The sequence below is a fragment of the Dendrobates tinctorius genome, unplaced genomic scaffold (assembly GCF_039654945.1).
Source record: "Dendrobates tinctorius isolate UK_male_01 unplaced genomic scaffold, ASM3965494v1 ptg000205l, whole genome shotgun sequence".
NCBI classification, from domain to species: domain Eukaryota; kingdom Metazoa; phylum Chordata; class Amphibia; order Anura; family Dendrobatidae; genus Dendrobates; species Dendrobates tinctorius.
Genome location: NW_027361872.1, coordinates 12,861,384 through 12,879,858, shown reverse-complemented (window position 1 = coordinate 12,879,858; position 18,475 = coordinate 12,861,384). Strand labels below are relative to the sequence as shown.

Genomic DNA, 18,475 nt, shown 5'->3' with positions numbered 1-18,475 from the left:
CACATCAGCAAAAAACACAGACCTTTTCTCATCTCTGCACTTCTGGATCCATTTTCCATCTATTTTTGTGCACTTTGTTCTTGAAAATTTTAATAACTGCTGATGTACGGATTACATATGGTTGACAATAGAGATGAAAAATTGCCCATTTTTGGATGAATTTTTTTTATATACTTGCTTGATGTAAGCCTAAGGGTGTGTGCACACGTTGCGGATTCTGCTGCGGAATTTTCCACGCGGATTTTGCAAAATCCACAGGTAAATCCGCAGGTCAAAAGACCTGCGGTTTATCTGCGGATTAGCCTGCGGTTTGACACCTCTACAATGGAGAAGGTGTGAAACCGCTGCGGATTCCACACAAAGAAGTGACATGCTGCGAATTTGAACCCGCAGCAAATCCGCGCGGAAAAATCCACAGCGTGTGCACTGCAGTTTTTGTTTTCCATTGAAAATAAAAGGTACTGTACACCGCAGCAAAAGCCGCTGCGGATCCGCAGGGCCAAATCTGCTGCGGATCCGCAGCAGAATCCGCAACGTGTGCACACACCCTTAAAGGATACAAGAGAGTATACAGATATTACCACATGGGATCACAGCTGATTCTTTGTGTGAGGAAAAACATGTTTAGAAACAGGCAAGGAAAGGTTTTACGTCACAGAAAGAGTCTGCTGTGATCCCATGTGGTAATGTCTGTATACTCTCTTTTGTTTCCCCCCAGCCCAGGAGACCCATATGGTTCTGTCTGTGTACTCTCTTTTGCTTTGCCACCTGCCCAGGAGACCCATGCAATCCTATCTGTATAGTCTCTTTTGCTTTCCCCCAGCCCAGGAGATGTGTTACGATCAAACCATGTTCCTGTACGGTAAAGGCCCCGTCACACATAGCGATCTCGCTGCTGAGTCACAAGTTTTGTGACACATCAGCGATCTCACCAGCGAGATCGCTGTGTGTGACAGCGATCAGCGACCGGCCCCCCCCTGCCGGTATCGCTGATCGCTCTGGGAAACCGCTGGACGTTTCTTTTGTCGCTGGTCTCCCGCTGGCCAGCACGCATCGCTGCGTGTGACAGGCGGGAGATCAGCGATCTGCTGGTAACTAACGTACACATCGGGTATCCAAGGGACGTGCGCCCCTTAGATACCCGATGTGTACGTTAGTTACCAGCTCCCTGCATCAGCGCGCTGGTAACGAACACAGCGACGCCGCGCGCTCGGCGTCGCTGGTGCTGATCGCTGGTGAAGCTGTCTGTTTGACAGCTCACCAGCGATCATGTAGCGACACACCAGCGATCCTGACATGTTGATATCGTTGTCAGAATCGCTGGTGAGTCGCTATGTGTGACGGGGCCCTTAGACACAGCCATTGCACAGCACACAGCAGGGGCACATTTATAAGATTATCTCAGCACAGGAACATTTTATTTTATTTTTTTTAACAAATCAAATTGTAGAGATTATTTTTCTTCCAAGATCTATAGATTAAAATGTAATTTGTTCATGGGAAAACCCCTTTTAAAGGAAGGAAAAAAAAATCGTCAATTTACAGTAGTGGCAAAATGAAATGACATTCCAAAATTCTTATTCCCAGATAGACTGAATAGACACTGAATTTTTCTGGTGATTGTGTTGTCACATGTGAAAAAATACCTGCAGCAAAAAAAAGCTGCATGTCAAATTTTATTGTAGCTGCACTTTAACAAAACTTTTGACATTTCATAGGTACAACTCAGAAATGTTAATGAATGAAGGGTCTGGGTGCAGAGACACCCACCGATCACTAAATCAGAGGAAGAAGCACCCCGCTGATCACTACTCTCCTTGTAGACGGAATGTTTTACACACAGGTTATTATTTTCGGACATAGCGTAAAATTATATTTGCAGGCAGGGAAAGCTAGACTGTGTAAAGAGAAGCTTGGGACGTCAATCTGTATTACATACAATGTGACATACAAGTGGTTTTATCATGTGTTATTGAACTAAATAATGTTCTATATATTGCGGCCTTAATACTGGCCTTGGCTAACTAAGCTATGGCCCCGCTGTATATAAGAGAAATCTATACAATCCAAGGTATGTGGGGCAAATATTCTGCACGTATACAGTATTCTGAACGTAGGGGTCACGGTCAGCCATTACCCACAATAGTGAAAAGTCCGAACCCCAATACCAAATAGTTGGTGTGACATCACTGATGGGTTGATTGTCCATTATGTCCTACAAAACACATGACTGGGAAGTTAATCACTGTAAGGGCAGGGTCACAACATCGTTTTCTCCACATCCCAGAAAAATGGTCCGATTACCGTATTCTGATCAGAGTTTGATCAGAGCGACTTCAGTTTTTCTCAGACGTGGAGAGTAAAAAAAAAAACCTCCAAAAGGCTCTCCACCTTCTCCATTCTGTAACTCCGGAAAAAGCTTGCACTGCTAATTTTGATCCGACACACGGATCAAATTTGGACATGTCCAAGTAAAAACAGATAGGACATGGGCACAGCCCATAGAACAACAAAGGTACGAGTGCTGTCCGTGAAAATTATGGATAGCACTCGTACGAGCCCTTAGGGCTCACAGCCTTTATGGTGACATGGGGGATTTGTTTTTGGATTTTTGCACTCGTATGCACAGCAGAAATCGTAAGCAAGATATTCCCCACTTCCGGGGTTCGGCGCCATCTTACTATTGCACAAGTCCACCAGGATGTCTCCATGTGAAAGCTCCACGGAGCTGGTGTAATTTTGTTAATTATTTTGCTATAAATACTCAGTTGTCTGGTTAAACTAGCACCCTTGCCCCTGACGAAGCCACGGAAGTGGCGACACGCGTTGGGCTTCTGCCCCCTGACCATCCGGTTTGGTAAACACCCTGGTCATGCTGAATTTATCTTGCTTGGCTCTTTTTATTATTGAGCTATTTGCATTGATCTATTTCTGATGCCCTGGCATTCTATTGGTCTGATCTATTTCTTTAGCTGTGTATAGAATCGTTTTCTTTCATTGCTGCACGTAGCCCTCCGCAGGTCAGCATAGTCTTATCTTCATATTGGTTCCACAGACGCCATCTAGTGGCCAGTCATTATATCAGACAATTTTTTACTATAATTGGAGCCTTGCTGCAGCAGTTTTATTTATATCCCTGTGTATGTATTGTTATTATATCTTATCCTCAGGCCTTTGGGGGATTTATGAGCAGAATATGGTGACCATTGCATAAATATAATTAACTAGCTGAAGAGCCCGGCGCTGCCCGGGCATAGTAACTAACTGTGGTTAGTTATAGCAAATTATAATTATTCTCCATCCCATAGTCCCGTGCCCATATACCCATCATACATATCCACGATCCCATAGGGCCGTGCCCATATACCCATCATACATATCCACGATCCCATAGGCCCGTGCCCATATACCCATCATACATATCCACGATCTCATAGGCCTGTGCCCATATACCCGTCATACATATCCACGATCTCATAGGCCAGTGCCCATATACCCATCACACATCCTCCATCCCATAGTCCCATGCCCATATACCCATCACACATCCTCCATCCCATAGTCCCGTGCCCATATACCCTTCATACATATCCTCCATCCCATATACCCATCACACATCCGCCATCCCATAGTCCCGTGCCCATATACCCGTCATACATATCCTCCATCCCATAGTCCAGTGCCCATATACCCATCACACATCCTCCATCCCATAGTCAACCATTAAGACATCATGAGGGGCGGGGCTTGATACACACACTTTTTCCCCATTATGTAGATAAGGGCAAAATTGTTTGGTGAATTGGAACGCGTGGGGTTAAAATTTCGCCTCAGAACATAGCCTAGGACGCTCTCGGGGTCCAGACGTGTGACTGTGCCAAATTTTGTGGCTGTAGCTGCGACGGTGCGGATGCCTATCCCGGACAAACATACATAGACACACTTGAGCTTTATATATTAGATTGCTCATCAATCTCTCTGTATATATTTTTTTGGTCCATTTGACCATATTAGTTCACATGGGATTATAATAAGGTACATTGTGTTTCCAGCCGTTCAGTGTTCAGAGGGATTATAACACCAGATGGGGGCTTTGTGTCCTTGTTTTTAATTGTTTTTATTAACTTGTAGTGTGTGTTTTCTGTGATCACCTGAATAAAGAATTTCACAATTTGCACATATTGGTGATCCCTGGTGCATAGTATATATCTTTTTACATACTCCAGGCGTGTATCCCATTGTTTATATGGATCTGATGGTGCCCTCCACCCCCTCTTTTCCCAGGTATACAAGGCCGGATTCACATATCTGGGTAACTTGGTCTAAGTACAGACCTGGAAACACTGAAGCCACCGGTCTCCTGACCGAAACTTGTCAGCCTCATATATGGCTAAGAAGATGTTGAGGTGGGGTCAGAAGACCCACGGCAGGGACGTGAATCATGGATGTGTGAATGCGACCTTGAGAAGATGTCACTGAACAATGATCATTGAAAAAATAAATAAATACAATTTATCGGAGCCAAAATTTATTTAAAGAAAAGTCAATGTTTTGCCATTTCCTTCAGTGAAACAAATAATTACACCCCTAAGGCTTTGTTCATATGTGTGTGCATGTCTCCCGGCTGTTCGACAGACACAACGCATGCATGGATTTCCAGTTAGGCCATCCCAGTCAAACAGACGCGAGACATGCAGCCACGCGGACTCGAACATAGTATTAGAACACGACGTAGACACTCTCTTAGCACACGAGCATGCACAGATAGCACCTTACCCAAGCACGCTCGCTCATCACTAGAGTGCGCCTCTTAATGAATTCGGCACATCTTATTCCCGCATGGTCCCTCATTCAGACCGTTGTATGAAATGCAAGTCTCAGTGATGGCGGGCCTTTGTAGGTTTAGAACATGTAAGGGGTGTGCAGGTGGCTGATTTTGCCCCTGCACCTCGATGCATATCTGCTGGATCAAATGGGGTACGCTGTGGATGTTTTACTAATGTGCTTATGTGTCATTTATATTAGTCGTTTACATGTGATGTAATGTTTATATACCTGTATTTTGTTAGGGACTAAGGTAGGGACAGTTAACAACATAGTTAGGCCTAATGTTTAGCATAGTCTGAGGTTATGTGAAGTATAGTGCAATGGGGGCACTACAGAGGCAGGGACGTAGATTTAGATGTAAGATTAGATAGTTAACTGGTCAGAGTAGTAATCAGGGCTGTGGAGTCGGAGTCGTGGAGACGGTGTAAGGGAAATTGAGGAATCGGAGTTGCAGGTTTGGCTTACCGACTCCACAGCCCTGGACTAGTAATACTTAAATGTTTAACCCAATAGGAAGCTAGCTAGTGAGAGGAGCTAGTTCTGAGGTAACTGGATTGTTCTAGAAAGAGTTGTGAGGTAAAGACAGAGTGAAGTGATCTGAAGCAGTGCCAAAGGGGGAGACCCAGGGAAGTGAAGGCTCGGGTTACAGAAACGATGGAAACGGTCGACAGGAAACAAGTGAGACTGGGCAGCCTGAGGGAACAAATGGCGAGGCTTTTGGGCAACTTCCGAGACGTTTCTGAATGGAAGAGGAACGGGGAGCTCCTGGAAGAACCAGGACCGTCATCTCAGTTAGCTGTGGTACTGGGTACCTGGGAACCAGATCTTGTGCCAGAAGACGGTATTATGGAGAGTCTAGAGAAGAAGGTTTCTCTGTCAGGTGGAAGATACTGGACTGTAACTGCTGCAAGTTTAAACGAATTACGTCAAGGTTTGCAAAAAATGAATAGAGACTCTGACAATGCTTGTGTGTGCGTGAGAAGAAAAGGAACGCTGTCTTCTGAGGAGAACGCTGGCCCTCAGGTGGGTGAAGCACCACGCACACACAGCACATTACAAAATGGACATTCTGATTTTACAGTAGCGGAGCGTCAGGGTGTGGAAGAGTTAAAGCCCCTCTCCACGACTGACACCCTGGCCCCCGTTACAAACATAATGGAGAAGATTTTTCAATACTGTCATATTGATGGACAGAGCAAACGTAGACAGTCTTAAAATGCACCAAATTCATCAAAGTGGTTCATGATAGTTGACAAACCTGGCTCATGAAAAGACTATCTAGTGTAAATTTTACACCACCTATTACTTGGCTAACATTGTGCCTGAAATTTGCCGGAATCACCAACAGCTCTTCTGCATATTCCAAAGACTGTATTCATAGAAGTAACCACTAGATGGCAACGTATCACACATGTACAGGTGCTTCTCCAAAAATTAGAATATCATCAAAAAGTTATTTTATTTCAGTTCTTCACTATAAAAAGAATTCATATATTATATAGAGTCATTACAGAGTGATCTATTTCAAGTGGTTATTTCTGTTAATGTTTATGATTATGGCTTACAGCCAATGAAAACTCCAAAGTCATTATCTCAGTAAATTAGAACACTTTATAACACCAGCTTGAAAAATGATTTTAAAATCCGAAATGTTGGTCTACTGAAATGTATGTTCAGTAAATGCACTCAATACTTGGTCGGGGCTCCTTTTGCATCAATTACTGCATCAATGCGGCATGGCATGGAGGCGATCAGCCTGTGGCACTGCTGAGGGGTTATGGAAGCCCAGGTTGCTTTGATAGCAGCCTTCAGCTCCTCTGCATTGTTGGGACATGAGACCCCATATCCAGACTTTATTTCCTATGAGATTTTCAGTTCCATCACACATTATTTTTAGATCATCTTTGAGAAGACCGTAATCCTACGAGACCTCTATTCGAAGTGATCGTCGCAAGGTTTTCCTGTAAATGGAGATTGAACAACTAATGAAGGAAAACGATATAATGTGTATGAATAAATTACAAGTGTATAATGCCAAACATGATATGAAGTTTACAGGCACATACACTATATGGACAAAAGTATCAAGAGAACTAAATAACCTCTATATGAGCTTCTGTGGCCTCCTATTCTACATCAGTAGGCACTAATATGGAGTTAATCTTTTGAAAGGTTTTCTATACGATTTTGAAGGTGTCTGTGGGAATTTGCTCCCATTAATCCAGAAGAGCATTTCTAGGGTCAGACACTGATGTTGGAGAAGAGGACCGGGCTACAATCTATGTTCTAGTTTCAAACGTGATTGATGGCTTTGTGGTCATGGCTCTGTGTACACTGGGGCACTGTCATCGGGAATAGAAAAGGGCTTTCTCAGCAGTGTCCCCACAAAGTTGGAAGAAAATAATTGTCCACAATGTCTTGTAGGCTTGCCTTCACCCGGAACTAGGCCGACCCATGAAAACAGGCCCATAGCAGTAGCCCACCTTCACCAAACTCTACACTTAGCACAATATAGTCTCCTGACATCTGCCAAACCCAGACTCATCCATCAGACACCAGATGGAGAAGTGTGATCCGTCACTCCATCAAACACGGTTCCACTGCTCCATTGTTGCTTTACACCACTCCATCCGATGCTTGGCATTGTGCTTGGTAACGTTAGTCTGGCATGCAGCTGCACAATCATGAAAATCCATGCCATGAAGCCCCCGATGCACAGTTTTTGTGCTGATGTAAATGTCAGAGTAGAGTTGGAACTTGAAATAATTTGGAGTCAGCAGAGCTTTTGTGACTTTCATGGCCTCTGCTCCTCAGATCTCGATGATCCCACTCTGGAATTTTATGTGATCTGCCACTTCGTAACCGAGTTGCTGCAGTTCTTAACTGCTTCCACTTTTCGATGCAATCATTCCCACTTGATCAGGGATTATTTAGGAGTGAAGAAATGTCATGATTTGACTTGTTATATCGGCGACTCCAATTACAGGACCATGCTGGTATCAGTGAGATCTTTAGAACAAGCCATTGTGCTACAAATGTTAGTAAAGGAAGACATCATTGACGAGGGGCCGGATGTTATACACTGGGGGGGGGGCAAATATTATACACTGAGGGGCGACAAGGGGCCAGATATTATACACTAGGTGGTGAGGGGCAGGATATTAAACACTGTGGGTTGAGGGGATGTAAGTTATACACTGAAGGGTGTATATTTAATTATTATAATGGGTGGTGAGGGGCAGGATATTATACACTGGGATGTGATGGGCCGGATATTAAACACTGGGAGACAAGAAGCCAAATATTATACACTAGGGGACAAGGGGCTGGATATTATACACTGAGGGGCGGGATGGCCAGATATTATACACTGGGAGGTTAGGGGGCCAGATATTATACACTGGGAGGTTAGGGGGCCAGATATTATACACTGGGAGGTGAGGGGGCCAGATATTATACACTGGGAGGTGAGGGGCCGGATATTAAACACTGGTAGACGAGGGGCCAAATATTATACACTGGGGGACAAGGGGCCGGATATTATACACTGAGGGGGGAGATGGCCAGATATTATACACTGGGGGGGTTAGGGGCCAGATATTATACACTGGGGGTGGGACGGCCAGACATTATACACTGGGGAGCGAGGGGCTGGATGTTATAACACTGGGGGACGAGGGGCCAGATATTATACACCGGGGGGCTGTGGGAATTAATGAAAATCTTGAATTCACTGATTAATAAATGTCTCAATATGTTTTATGGACTTTTACACAGAGGGCTGCTGATAATCCGACAAGTGTATAAATGCAATAAGGTACTTCTTTTCTTTGTCGTAGTGAGAGGGTAGGTTAGACTACCCCTCATCTGGAATATAGGGGTCGGTGAAATGTCTCATTATTGGCCAGCGATAGTGACATCTCTGCTTCATCTAGATACTTGGGCTTTGCAAGTATCAGTTTTAAGAATGTTTGACTGTGTAGTCAGCGGAAAGTCTAAGTCTGTATAGTAATAGAAAAGTCGCTATGCATTTACAATTTTCATATATATTCCCCAGATTACTGCATATAAATATCACAGTGCTGCCTACAGATTGCACTGCGCAGAAACTGTAAAACTGGTATTATGCTGCCTGCCGTTCACGGTGTGCAATTTTGGGCTAAGTGCTAAGTAAAATATAGGTCCCGACAACAGCTGTCTGGATTTGAATTAAAATCCTATAGTTTTGGTCCCATATTGTGCCACAATGCTCCCACTGACATATTAAGCAACGGATTCCATAAAAATCTTAAAAGGGAACTTGTCAGTTATGATAACGATTAAACTAATATATATAGGGCTAATCTGCAGATTAATAAGTGTTATGAAAGTGCCCAGCTGCAGAACCGAAAGTTTGGCTTTAGGGAGAAAATTAACTTTCTTTCTCCCGGGAGCCGCCAGCTTTCAGTCATACAGTCATCACTCACAGCACTTAGAGCATAACCCAGTACTTTGACTGATCGCTGGCTCTGCACTAATGTAATGCTGAGCTGGCTGTCAGTCATAGTGGTGAGGTGTATTAACAGCCATCTTTCACAGTATAGCGAGAGATGACTTTATCCCTGCCTGCATAACTGAAAGCCGGCGGCTCCTGCGTAAAAAAGTTAATTTTCTCCTAGTCACCGCACTTTTTCAGTACTGGGCACCTTCATAACACTGTTAACCTGCAGATTAGCTCTATATCTGTATGTCAATAGCGTTATTGGACCTGCTGGGTTCCCTTTGAGGGTTTGTCAACTTTAAAATAATGAGCATATCGGGAAAGCTAAATAAATATTACAAAACAACAAATAAAATAAAAAAGGGCACTGATAATAATAATTTGTCATCTCAATATCAGAACTAAAAAGTGGCTTGTCATTATTTGTAATCACAGAACATACACCCACAGGAGACATGAACAGACATTCTGCACTTACTGACGAGGCGCCACTCATGCTCCATCTTAAAGCGGCTGTCAGTATCTCATCTATAACATGTGTGCCAAGAGAAAAATCTTCTATTCCCACTGATATTCTTCATGACTGCACAGAATTTGCCAGAGCAAAAATATGGGCACTTATCATTTGTATCCACTAGGTGGTGCTGTTATACCATTTAATGCATTTTAAGGCATTTATTACAGACTGACAATTAAGACTTATATTTTTACATAATGTTGATATAATACTAAACACAGACTCACCCATGCTCTTCTAAAAAATTAAATAATTCTATAAAAAAAATCTCAAAAAATAATAAAGTTACTATAGAGAGACTGAACAGCTAATCTCAACTAATCAAAAGAATAGAGGGGCATCCGCGGTCCCATGCGGATCACATTGTGATGATTGTTGGATATCCCTTAGCAGATGGTAGTGGGTAGAGTACTTTTTTGTACACTATGGTAAATATATTTTACTTACATTTTCTATTACGAATGTCCATTCTTTGTCTTCAAACTCTTCTGCATGGGGGTCCTAGGAGACAACATTAAAAGCCAAGCGTCAGCACATTATTACAGAGGGATAGCATGGATGTTCCCTTTATAACTACATTGCACACTGAATGGCGACACATCAGGACAATAAAGCCACAGGGATGAGTTCTGGTGTAAAACCCACTATGGGGTTCGGTCCATATACTATACACTCGTTCCTTAGAATGGACAGGTACATATCATTTTGGAGTACAGTCCCAGAGAACCTCCTAGTTCTCTAGGAATCTAAAGTGGGGCATATGTGCGTGTAAACTTTATGATCTGAACACGTCAATACCGAAATGAGCAATGGGCAACAAATAAAAATAATAATTAAAAAAAATGGTTGACCTCTTCTAGAACCAGTCCCGCATTAGTCCACAGGTAGTGAATGCAGATTACAGCTCCATTGAAGTTAATGGGGCCAAGAGGAAAAACCACACACAACCTATAGAACGCAATGGCTACCTGGATGAGGGCAGACATATATCTTTCCCATAGTCATGGATTCATTGGATTTCTATAGAATTGGGCCAAGCATATAGATATGTGTTTGTGTGCTCCTTAGATTGAAGTTATGGTTGTGTCACCAGTCTGAGCGGTGCGCTCTCTCATCTTTGCTTCTGCAGCATCGGAGGAGCGCAGGGGCACTGAAGCTAACTTAATCCAATTCACAGCGCCTTGCCTTGGAGACCGGCCACCAGTGATCGGCCACCTCTGCAGTCTGAGACCTAGGCAATGAGCAGTAACCTTAAAAATCCCTCTGTTCATGAGAATGGTGACGATAAAGGGTAGATTAGAAAGTTGCGCGATTTGACAAGCACTTTATAATTCTACCCTCGTAAGAAGGTGAGACAACCCTTTAAAGAAGTCAAATTCATTTTAGCGCAACCTTTGCAGATCCATTTTGGATATGTCAATGTATAACACAAAAAAAAAATCTGTGGAACTGCAAAAGGGAAAATCCCCAGAAATGATTGACTTGCTGTGGATTTATTAAAAGGGAAACTGTTAGCAGGATTTCGCCACCCCAATCTATTTATATGTGCATGACGTGCTTTCAAAGAAAAGTGCAGCAAAACCTTTACAGGGACCGTCTGTTCCTCCGTTACTGAGAAACCAGTGTTTGAATAATTATCAAATGAGACAAAGTTATTTACAGCTCTGAAGCCTTTGTCACTCCAGCTCTACATCCTGCCCATCGCCGCCTCCTCCCGCTTGACTGTCGGCTCTTGAAGTCACAAATCATTAAGGGTATCAGTCAATCAGGAGGAGGCGACTTGGAGAGGAATAGAGCTGGAGTGACAGAGGTTTCAGATCTATAAATACAGTAGCTCTTCACCTCATTTGCATATTAATCCAAACACTGATTTCTCAGTAACTGAAGAACGGACTGGCCATGTAAAAGGCACTGCTGGACTTGTCTTTGAAAGAGCTGAATGAAAATATACCGTAAATAGTTTGAGGTGTGTAATCCTGATGATAGACTCCCTTTAAAATCAGCACCACATGTCCTTTTCTGTGCCTAAAACTTTTCATAGTGTGTGGATGAGACTTGGTAAAATCAGATGCACTTTGCTTCAGTTATAAATATGTTGCAGATTTTCTGCCTGCACACAAGGCATGTGAACAAACACTTACAGAAGACTTACCTTAAAGAGGGTCACAGTGATTTCAACATTTTCAGGAACGGGCCACACCACAACCCCACGATAGGGGTTCTTTATACCAGGCTGCCAACTATGTGCCTGCAATACAACACGAAACAGTGTAACTGATTTTACTGTAACAGAAGCAGATACTAAAAAGACAACGCACAAAAACGACATTTTCCATAAGATTATAGAAAAGAATTTGCAGAGATAGTCCAGTAAGTAAAGGTTTGCTAAAGTTTATCACAGGGGAGTTGATAAATATGATCGTTGTGGATCCAATCACCATGATCTCCACAAATAACACCTAATAGCTTTCTCCTTCTCATCACGCTTCCTAAAGCCCAATGTGGACCAAACCCAATTCATCCATCACAATAAACGATAACACGTTTTCTCCTGTACTGCAAGTCCGCCGCCTCGGCGTAACCCTCAGCTCCACCCAGTCCTTCAACCAAACTCTTTCCTCTTCTTACTGCCTACAACTGAAAATGTCAGTGCATGCCCTCATCATCTCCCGCCTCGACTACTGCAAATCCTCCTCTGTGGCCTTGCTGCTAAGACTCTCACACCTCTCCAGTTCGTCATCAATTCTGGTGCCTGACTAATCCACCTCTCTCCCCGATACTCCTCCACTTCTACCCTCTGCAAATCCTTTCACTGGCTTCCAATTCTGCAACATATCCAGTTCAAACTACTAACACTGACCTACAAAGTTGTCCATAATCTGTCTCCCCTGTATATCCTCAAGTAACGTCCCGATATCTTCCAACACGTAATCTCTTGTCCTCTAAAGAACTCACTCTCTACTCCACACTTACACGTTCTTCACCCAACAGCCTCCATGACTTCTCTCGAGTATCCGCCCAACCTCGGGATTTCTGTGCCCTATACAATTATCCACCACATTCGGAACTTTCAGACGGAAATTGAAAACGCACCTCTTCAAGAAAGCTTACAACCTGCAATGACCCCGATGCCACCACATCAAAATCGTAGTTACCGCAAACCCCCAAACTACTCTCTTTCCCCAATATCCTATAGACTGTAAGCCAGCAAGCGCCGGGTCCTTTTCCCCTCTGTACCAGTCTGTTATTGTTACTTTGTTCACCGAGTTTTATACTTGTATTTTGTATATAAACCCTTCTGATTTACAGCACCATGGATGCCATGCTGCTCTAAAAATAAATAATATTGTGTAAGGAGCAGTAATGGTCTGAAGATCCAGGTGAGGAGATAGCAACGTAAATATCTATTACCCCCGTTGAAGCACAACACCCTCAAAGGGGCTGAGCGATTCTGACCTGTGTCCTGCTCAGGCTGGTTTATGCAAACTCATGTCAATCACAGTAAACGATTGCGCTAATGATCTCCCCTTGTAGTGGGACAGGACAGGCCATCTTAGCATCTGAATTCATCTTCCAGTGTAAACAGTGCTCACTAGAAGCTTTCAAGCATTTTAAGAAAATTTCTTGTAACACCTGTAATAGATCTTACCCAGGATTGGAAATCAGTATCCCTAACCTGACGTTAGCCAGGCTGCACTGTCATTGGTAAGAGAATTTTCTCTGCTTGAATATCTACATGGTATTCTTCTTCTTTGCAGGCATAATGTACTGTTACACAGAGAAGTATCTGTACATACACTGAGTGCAGAATTAATAGGCAAGTGACTTTTTTGATTATATCACTTTTATGCAGATTTTCCATCTCTAAGGCTTCTTTTACACATGCCGGGTTTTTTGCGGGCCGTATTGCCGTGATTTTTGCGGTCTCCTGCACAAATGGGCCGCAAAAAACCTTCTCGGATTGCCGTTTTTCCCTGTTGTAACAAATTGCAGGGAAAAAAAAGGCGATCCGCAAATACGGTGTACCGCCAAAAACAAGCTACCGTTGTTTTTGCGGTACCACTGATATTTTTTCACGGCTGTATATACGGCCCTCATGGCCATACGGCACACGGCGCTCTGATGTATTTTTGCGGGCCGCAACGGCCCTATAGAAATCTATTGGGGCCGCAAAAACGGCCCGCAAAAACACGGCAAGTGTAAAAGAACCCTAAGCTGTATAACCTTAAATGATTATTGGATGAAACAGATCAAGTGATGTGTATTTGTATAATGAGTGAGGTTGTGGACTAAGGATAAAACACCATTTATCAAGGTGTGCAGAATTATTAGGCATCTTGTTTTACTCAGGAAAAATAGGCCAAAAAAGAGAGGTTTAACCCAAGTAAAAAAGTGTTACAGTCTTACAGAGGTATACAACACATTTGAAATTGTGACGATATTGGCGCTTGATCACAGAATCAACAACATTTTTGTTGCAAGTAGTTAACAAGGTCTCATAAAATGTGCAGAGAAAAAAAAAGATGCACATTAATTGCCAAAAATTAGCAGTGGCGTAAATCAAATTCAATGCATGCGATAGAGCATTAAAATCATGGGTCACTTGAAACATGCAGACTATTTCTTGTACCACTACTTGGAGAAAGTGCCTTCTCAAAACTGGGAGTTGGAAGTGGATTTTGAGTTCATCTTCAACTCGAATATGTGCAACTAGCTCATATTTAATAAAACGAGCCCATAGCAGGGCCCACCTCCACTTTGTTGGCATCCGAGTCGAAGTGAAGATCTGTGCCCATTACTGATTCAGCCGTGAGTCCATCCATCCGGTTTGTTAAGAGTCATTCTCATCTCATCAGTCAATAAAACTTTTGAAAAAAAAAAAAAAAAAATCAGTCTTCAGCTGCATTGCCCCCCTCCCCCACACTGAGTCATGCAGTAGGATACAGCAGTTGAGAGCTGTCCAACATTATACGTCTCACACACTGAGACAGAAGTCTGCTCTAAGCTATGGTGAAGGCATGTCTCTTTTTCCTTTGCGAATTGCTGTCTGCTCATGATTGGAGAGCTGAAGAAATTAATCGGCACCAAAACAACAATCTACTACCTTCATTTATTCCCTTACTGTACGAGCCATGTGATACGTTGCACTAACATGAAACGGCTGTTGTTCGCTCTCCTCTCACTCACCGCACCCCCTGAATTCAATGTCTGTGTCCCAAAGTATGGAATAAAGGACTTGAATTGTTAAACGGACTGGTGAGTGCCGCTCTTCCTTCTCTCTTTGCAAGAACTGCTTATGATTGGTCAGAGTCATACAGGGAGAAAAAAAAAAGTACATGCCCTCAGTGAAAACTGTCTGGCATCTAATGAGTTAACAACATGGAATAAAAAAAAAAAAAAAGCTTTAGGCTGTGTGCACACGATGCAGATTTGCAGCGGATCCGCAGCGGATTTTACTGCGCAGAAACGTTGCATTTCTGCATTGTGATGTACAGTAGCCTTAAAATCAATGTAAAAAAAACCGCTGTGCAGACGCTGCGGATTTTTCCACGCGGTTTTCCCACGGTACAAAATCCGCAGCATGTTACTTCTTTTGTGCGGTTTTCCATCTCCCCTGTCACCAAATCCGCAGGGGGAAAACCGCGATGGAAAACCGCACAAAAAGCGCATGAAAACCGCAGGAAAAATGGAAGAAATCCGCAGGAAAAATGCAGGTCATTTGACCTGCGGATTTCTTCCATTCTGCGCGGAAAAATCCGCAGTGCCAAAAAGTCCGTCTGCACTCGGCCTTATACTACTATTTCATCATGTGTCCTATTGGTGGAAGGTCCTCTTTTAGTAAACATCACAAACTTGCACAAAACACAGTCAACATATTCGTTATGGTGATTTATAAATGGAATAAATAAAAATTGTGCAACAGTTTTTGTTTTTTTTAATTTCCATTTAACTTTCTAGTTTAAGGCTTACGTTTGCAGATTCTAAAAAAAAAAACACCTAAAAATAATATCATATAGCAAAGTGCATGTAAAAATTAAAAAGCTATAGCTCTTAAGGATATGAATGTGGGAAGGTGAAAACAAAAATGTTGCCTGGGTCATCTAAAAAAAAAAAAAAAAAAATTGTTGATCAGTTAAGAGGTTAAAATAAGACCTTATACAGGTGCCTGGTTCCTTTCTAGGGATATGTTCACATGTGAAAATGAAGAAAGGAGTCTAGCTTCTGGTTGAATCATCAAAAAATTTGGGTCTGTAAACCTAGGAAACATTTCCTCAAGTCTTATTCCTCTGTACCTTACATATAAAAGCGACTTCTGTTTAGAAGTAAGCACTCGCCTCTTCCAGGCTTGCTCAGTATTAAGCACATTTCTATTCAACTACCGTATTTTTCGCTTTATAAGACGCTCCGGATTATAAGACGCACCCCAAATTTTGAGGAGAAAAATAGGAAAAAAACTTTATTTTTAATAAAATGGTGGTGCATCTTATAATCCATGCGTCTTATTGCTTTCCAGGGGTGGTGATGGAGGAGGCCGGAGTGGAACATTGCTGCTGGGATGAGGGGGTGTTTTGATGTGCAGCGTGCCGCTGCCGGTGTCTGTTACTGCCGCCGCCCTCTGTCCCCTGATGCTTGCCACCACCGCCACGCTCTGTCCCCCGATGCCTGCTTGCCACCACCGCCGCACTCTGTCCCCCAGTGCTTGCCACCACCGCCACGCTGTCCCCCGGTGCCTGCTTGCCACCACCGCCGCGCTCTCCCCCGGTTCTTACCGCCACCACCGCGCTCTGTCCCCCCGGTGTTTGCCGCCATCGCCGCGCTCTGTCCCGTTCTGAGGGTACTTGCCGCGGCACTCTGTGCCCTGATGCTGCCGCTGCGCTGTCCGCCACCGCCGCGCTCCTGTCCCCCGGTGGTTTCTTCCGCCCCACCGCCGCCGCCGCGCTCTGTCCCGTTCAGCGTGGGGGGGGTCTCTGTCGCTCCATGCCTGCTTTCTTCCTGGAAAATGGCCGCCGCGCATGCGCAGACGGACATCTCGGCACTGAAATCTCGGGAGATGAGATTTCAGCGCTGAAATCTCATCTCCCGAGATTTCAGTGCCGAGATGTCCGTCTGCGCATGCGCGGCGGCCATTTTCCAGGAAGAAAGCAGGCATGGAGCGACAGAGACCCCCCCCACGCTGAACGGGACAGAGCGCGGCGGCGGCGGTGGGGCGGAAGAAACCACCGGGGGACAGGAGCGCGGCGGTGGCGGACAGCGCAGCGGCAGCATCAGGGCACAGAGTGCCGCGGCAAGTACCCTCAGTGGCAGCGCAAATGTATATCCTCTTTGTAAGACGCACCCCCTTTTTCCCCTCAATTTTGGGGGAAAAAAAGTGCGTCTTACAAAGCGGAAAATACGGTATATCAATAGTAAAAGAATCAAAAGTGAAAGTGTAGGCCCATTAAAAAATTGTGAGGAAAGTATGGTTGTAGATGATGAGGAAAAAGCTAATATATTAACCCCTTCACCCCCAAGGGTGGTTTGCACGTTCATGACCGGGCCAATTTTTACAATTCTGACCACTGTACCTTTATGAGGTCATAACTCTGGAACGCTTCTATGGATCCCGGTGATTCTGACATTGTTTTCTCGTGACATATTGTACTTCATGTTAGTGGTAAAATTTCATTCAAATAACTTGCGTTTATTTGTGAAAAAAACGGAAATTTGGCAAAAATTTTGAAAATTTCGCAATTTTCCAACTTTGAATTTTTATGCCCTTAAATCACAGAGATACGGCACACAAAAAACTTGATAATTAACATTTCCCACATGTTTACTTTACATCAGCACAATTTTGGAACCAAAATTTTTTTTTGTTAGGAAGTTATAAGGGTTAAAAGTTGACCAGCGATTTCTCATTTTTACAACACCATTTTATTTTTAGGACCACATCACATTTGAAGCCACTTTGAGGGGTCTATATGATAGAAAATACCCAAAAGTGACACCATTTTAAAAACTGCACCCCTTAAGGTGATCAAAACCACATTCAAGAAGTTTATTAACCCTTTAGGTGCGTCACAGGAATTTTTTTGAATATTTCAAAAAAAATGAACATCTAACTTTTTTTCACCAAAAAAATACTTCAGGTTCAATTTTTTTTATTTTACCAAGGGTAACAGGAGAAATTGGACTGCAAAAGTTATTGCGCAATTTGTCCTGAGTACGCTGATACCTGATTTGTGGGGGGAGGGAACGACTGTTTCGGCGCATGGCAGAGCTCAGAATTGAAGGAGCGCCGTTTGACTTTTTCAATGCAAAATTGGCTGGAATTCAGATCGGACGCCATGTCACGTTTGGAGAGTCCCTGATGTACCTAAACAGTGGGAACCCCCTACAAGTGACCCCATTATGGAAACTAGACCCCCCAAGGAACTTATCTAGATATGTGGTGAGAACTTTGAGCCCACAAGGGCTTCACAGAAGTTTATAACGTACAGTCGTACAATTAAAAAATCATATTTTATCCCAAAAAATGATCTTTTCACCCCCAATTTTTATTTTCCCAAGGGTAACAGGACCCTAAAAGTTATTGTGCAATTTGTCCTGAGTACGCTGATACCCCACATGTGGGGGTAAACCACTATTTGGGTGCATGGCAGAGCTCGGAA

At 43.4% G+C, this 18,475-nt stretch overlaps 1 protein-coding gene across 6 annotated transcripts in view; it reads right to left on the bottom strand.

Annotated features, from left to right (window-relative positions):
• EHBP1 (EH domain binding protein 1) overlaps positions 1 to 18,475 on the bottom strand; it is a 492,549-nt gene that overhangs the window by 365,184 nt on the left and 108,890 nt on the right. For all 6 annotated transcript variants that reach the window (XM_073554042.1, XM_073554045.1, XM_073554043.1 and 3 more), the window contains exons 4-5: positions 11,977 to 12,072; positions 10,272 to 10,325 (exon numbers count right to left, since the gene is read on the bottom strand). In XM_073554042.1, the coding sequence (XP_073410143.1) occupies positions 10,272 to 10,325; positions 11,977 to 12,072 (150 nt within the window). The remainder of the gene's footprint in view (positions 1 to 10,271; positions 10,326 to 11,976; positions 12,073 to 18,475) is intronic.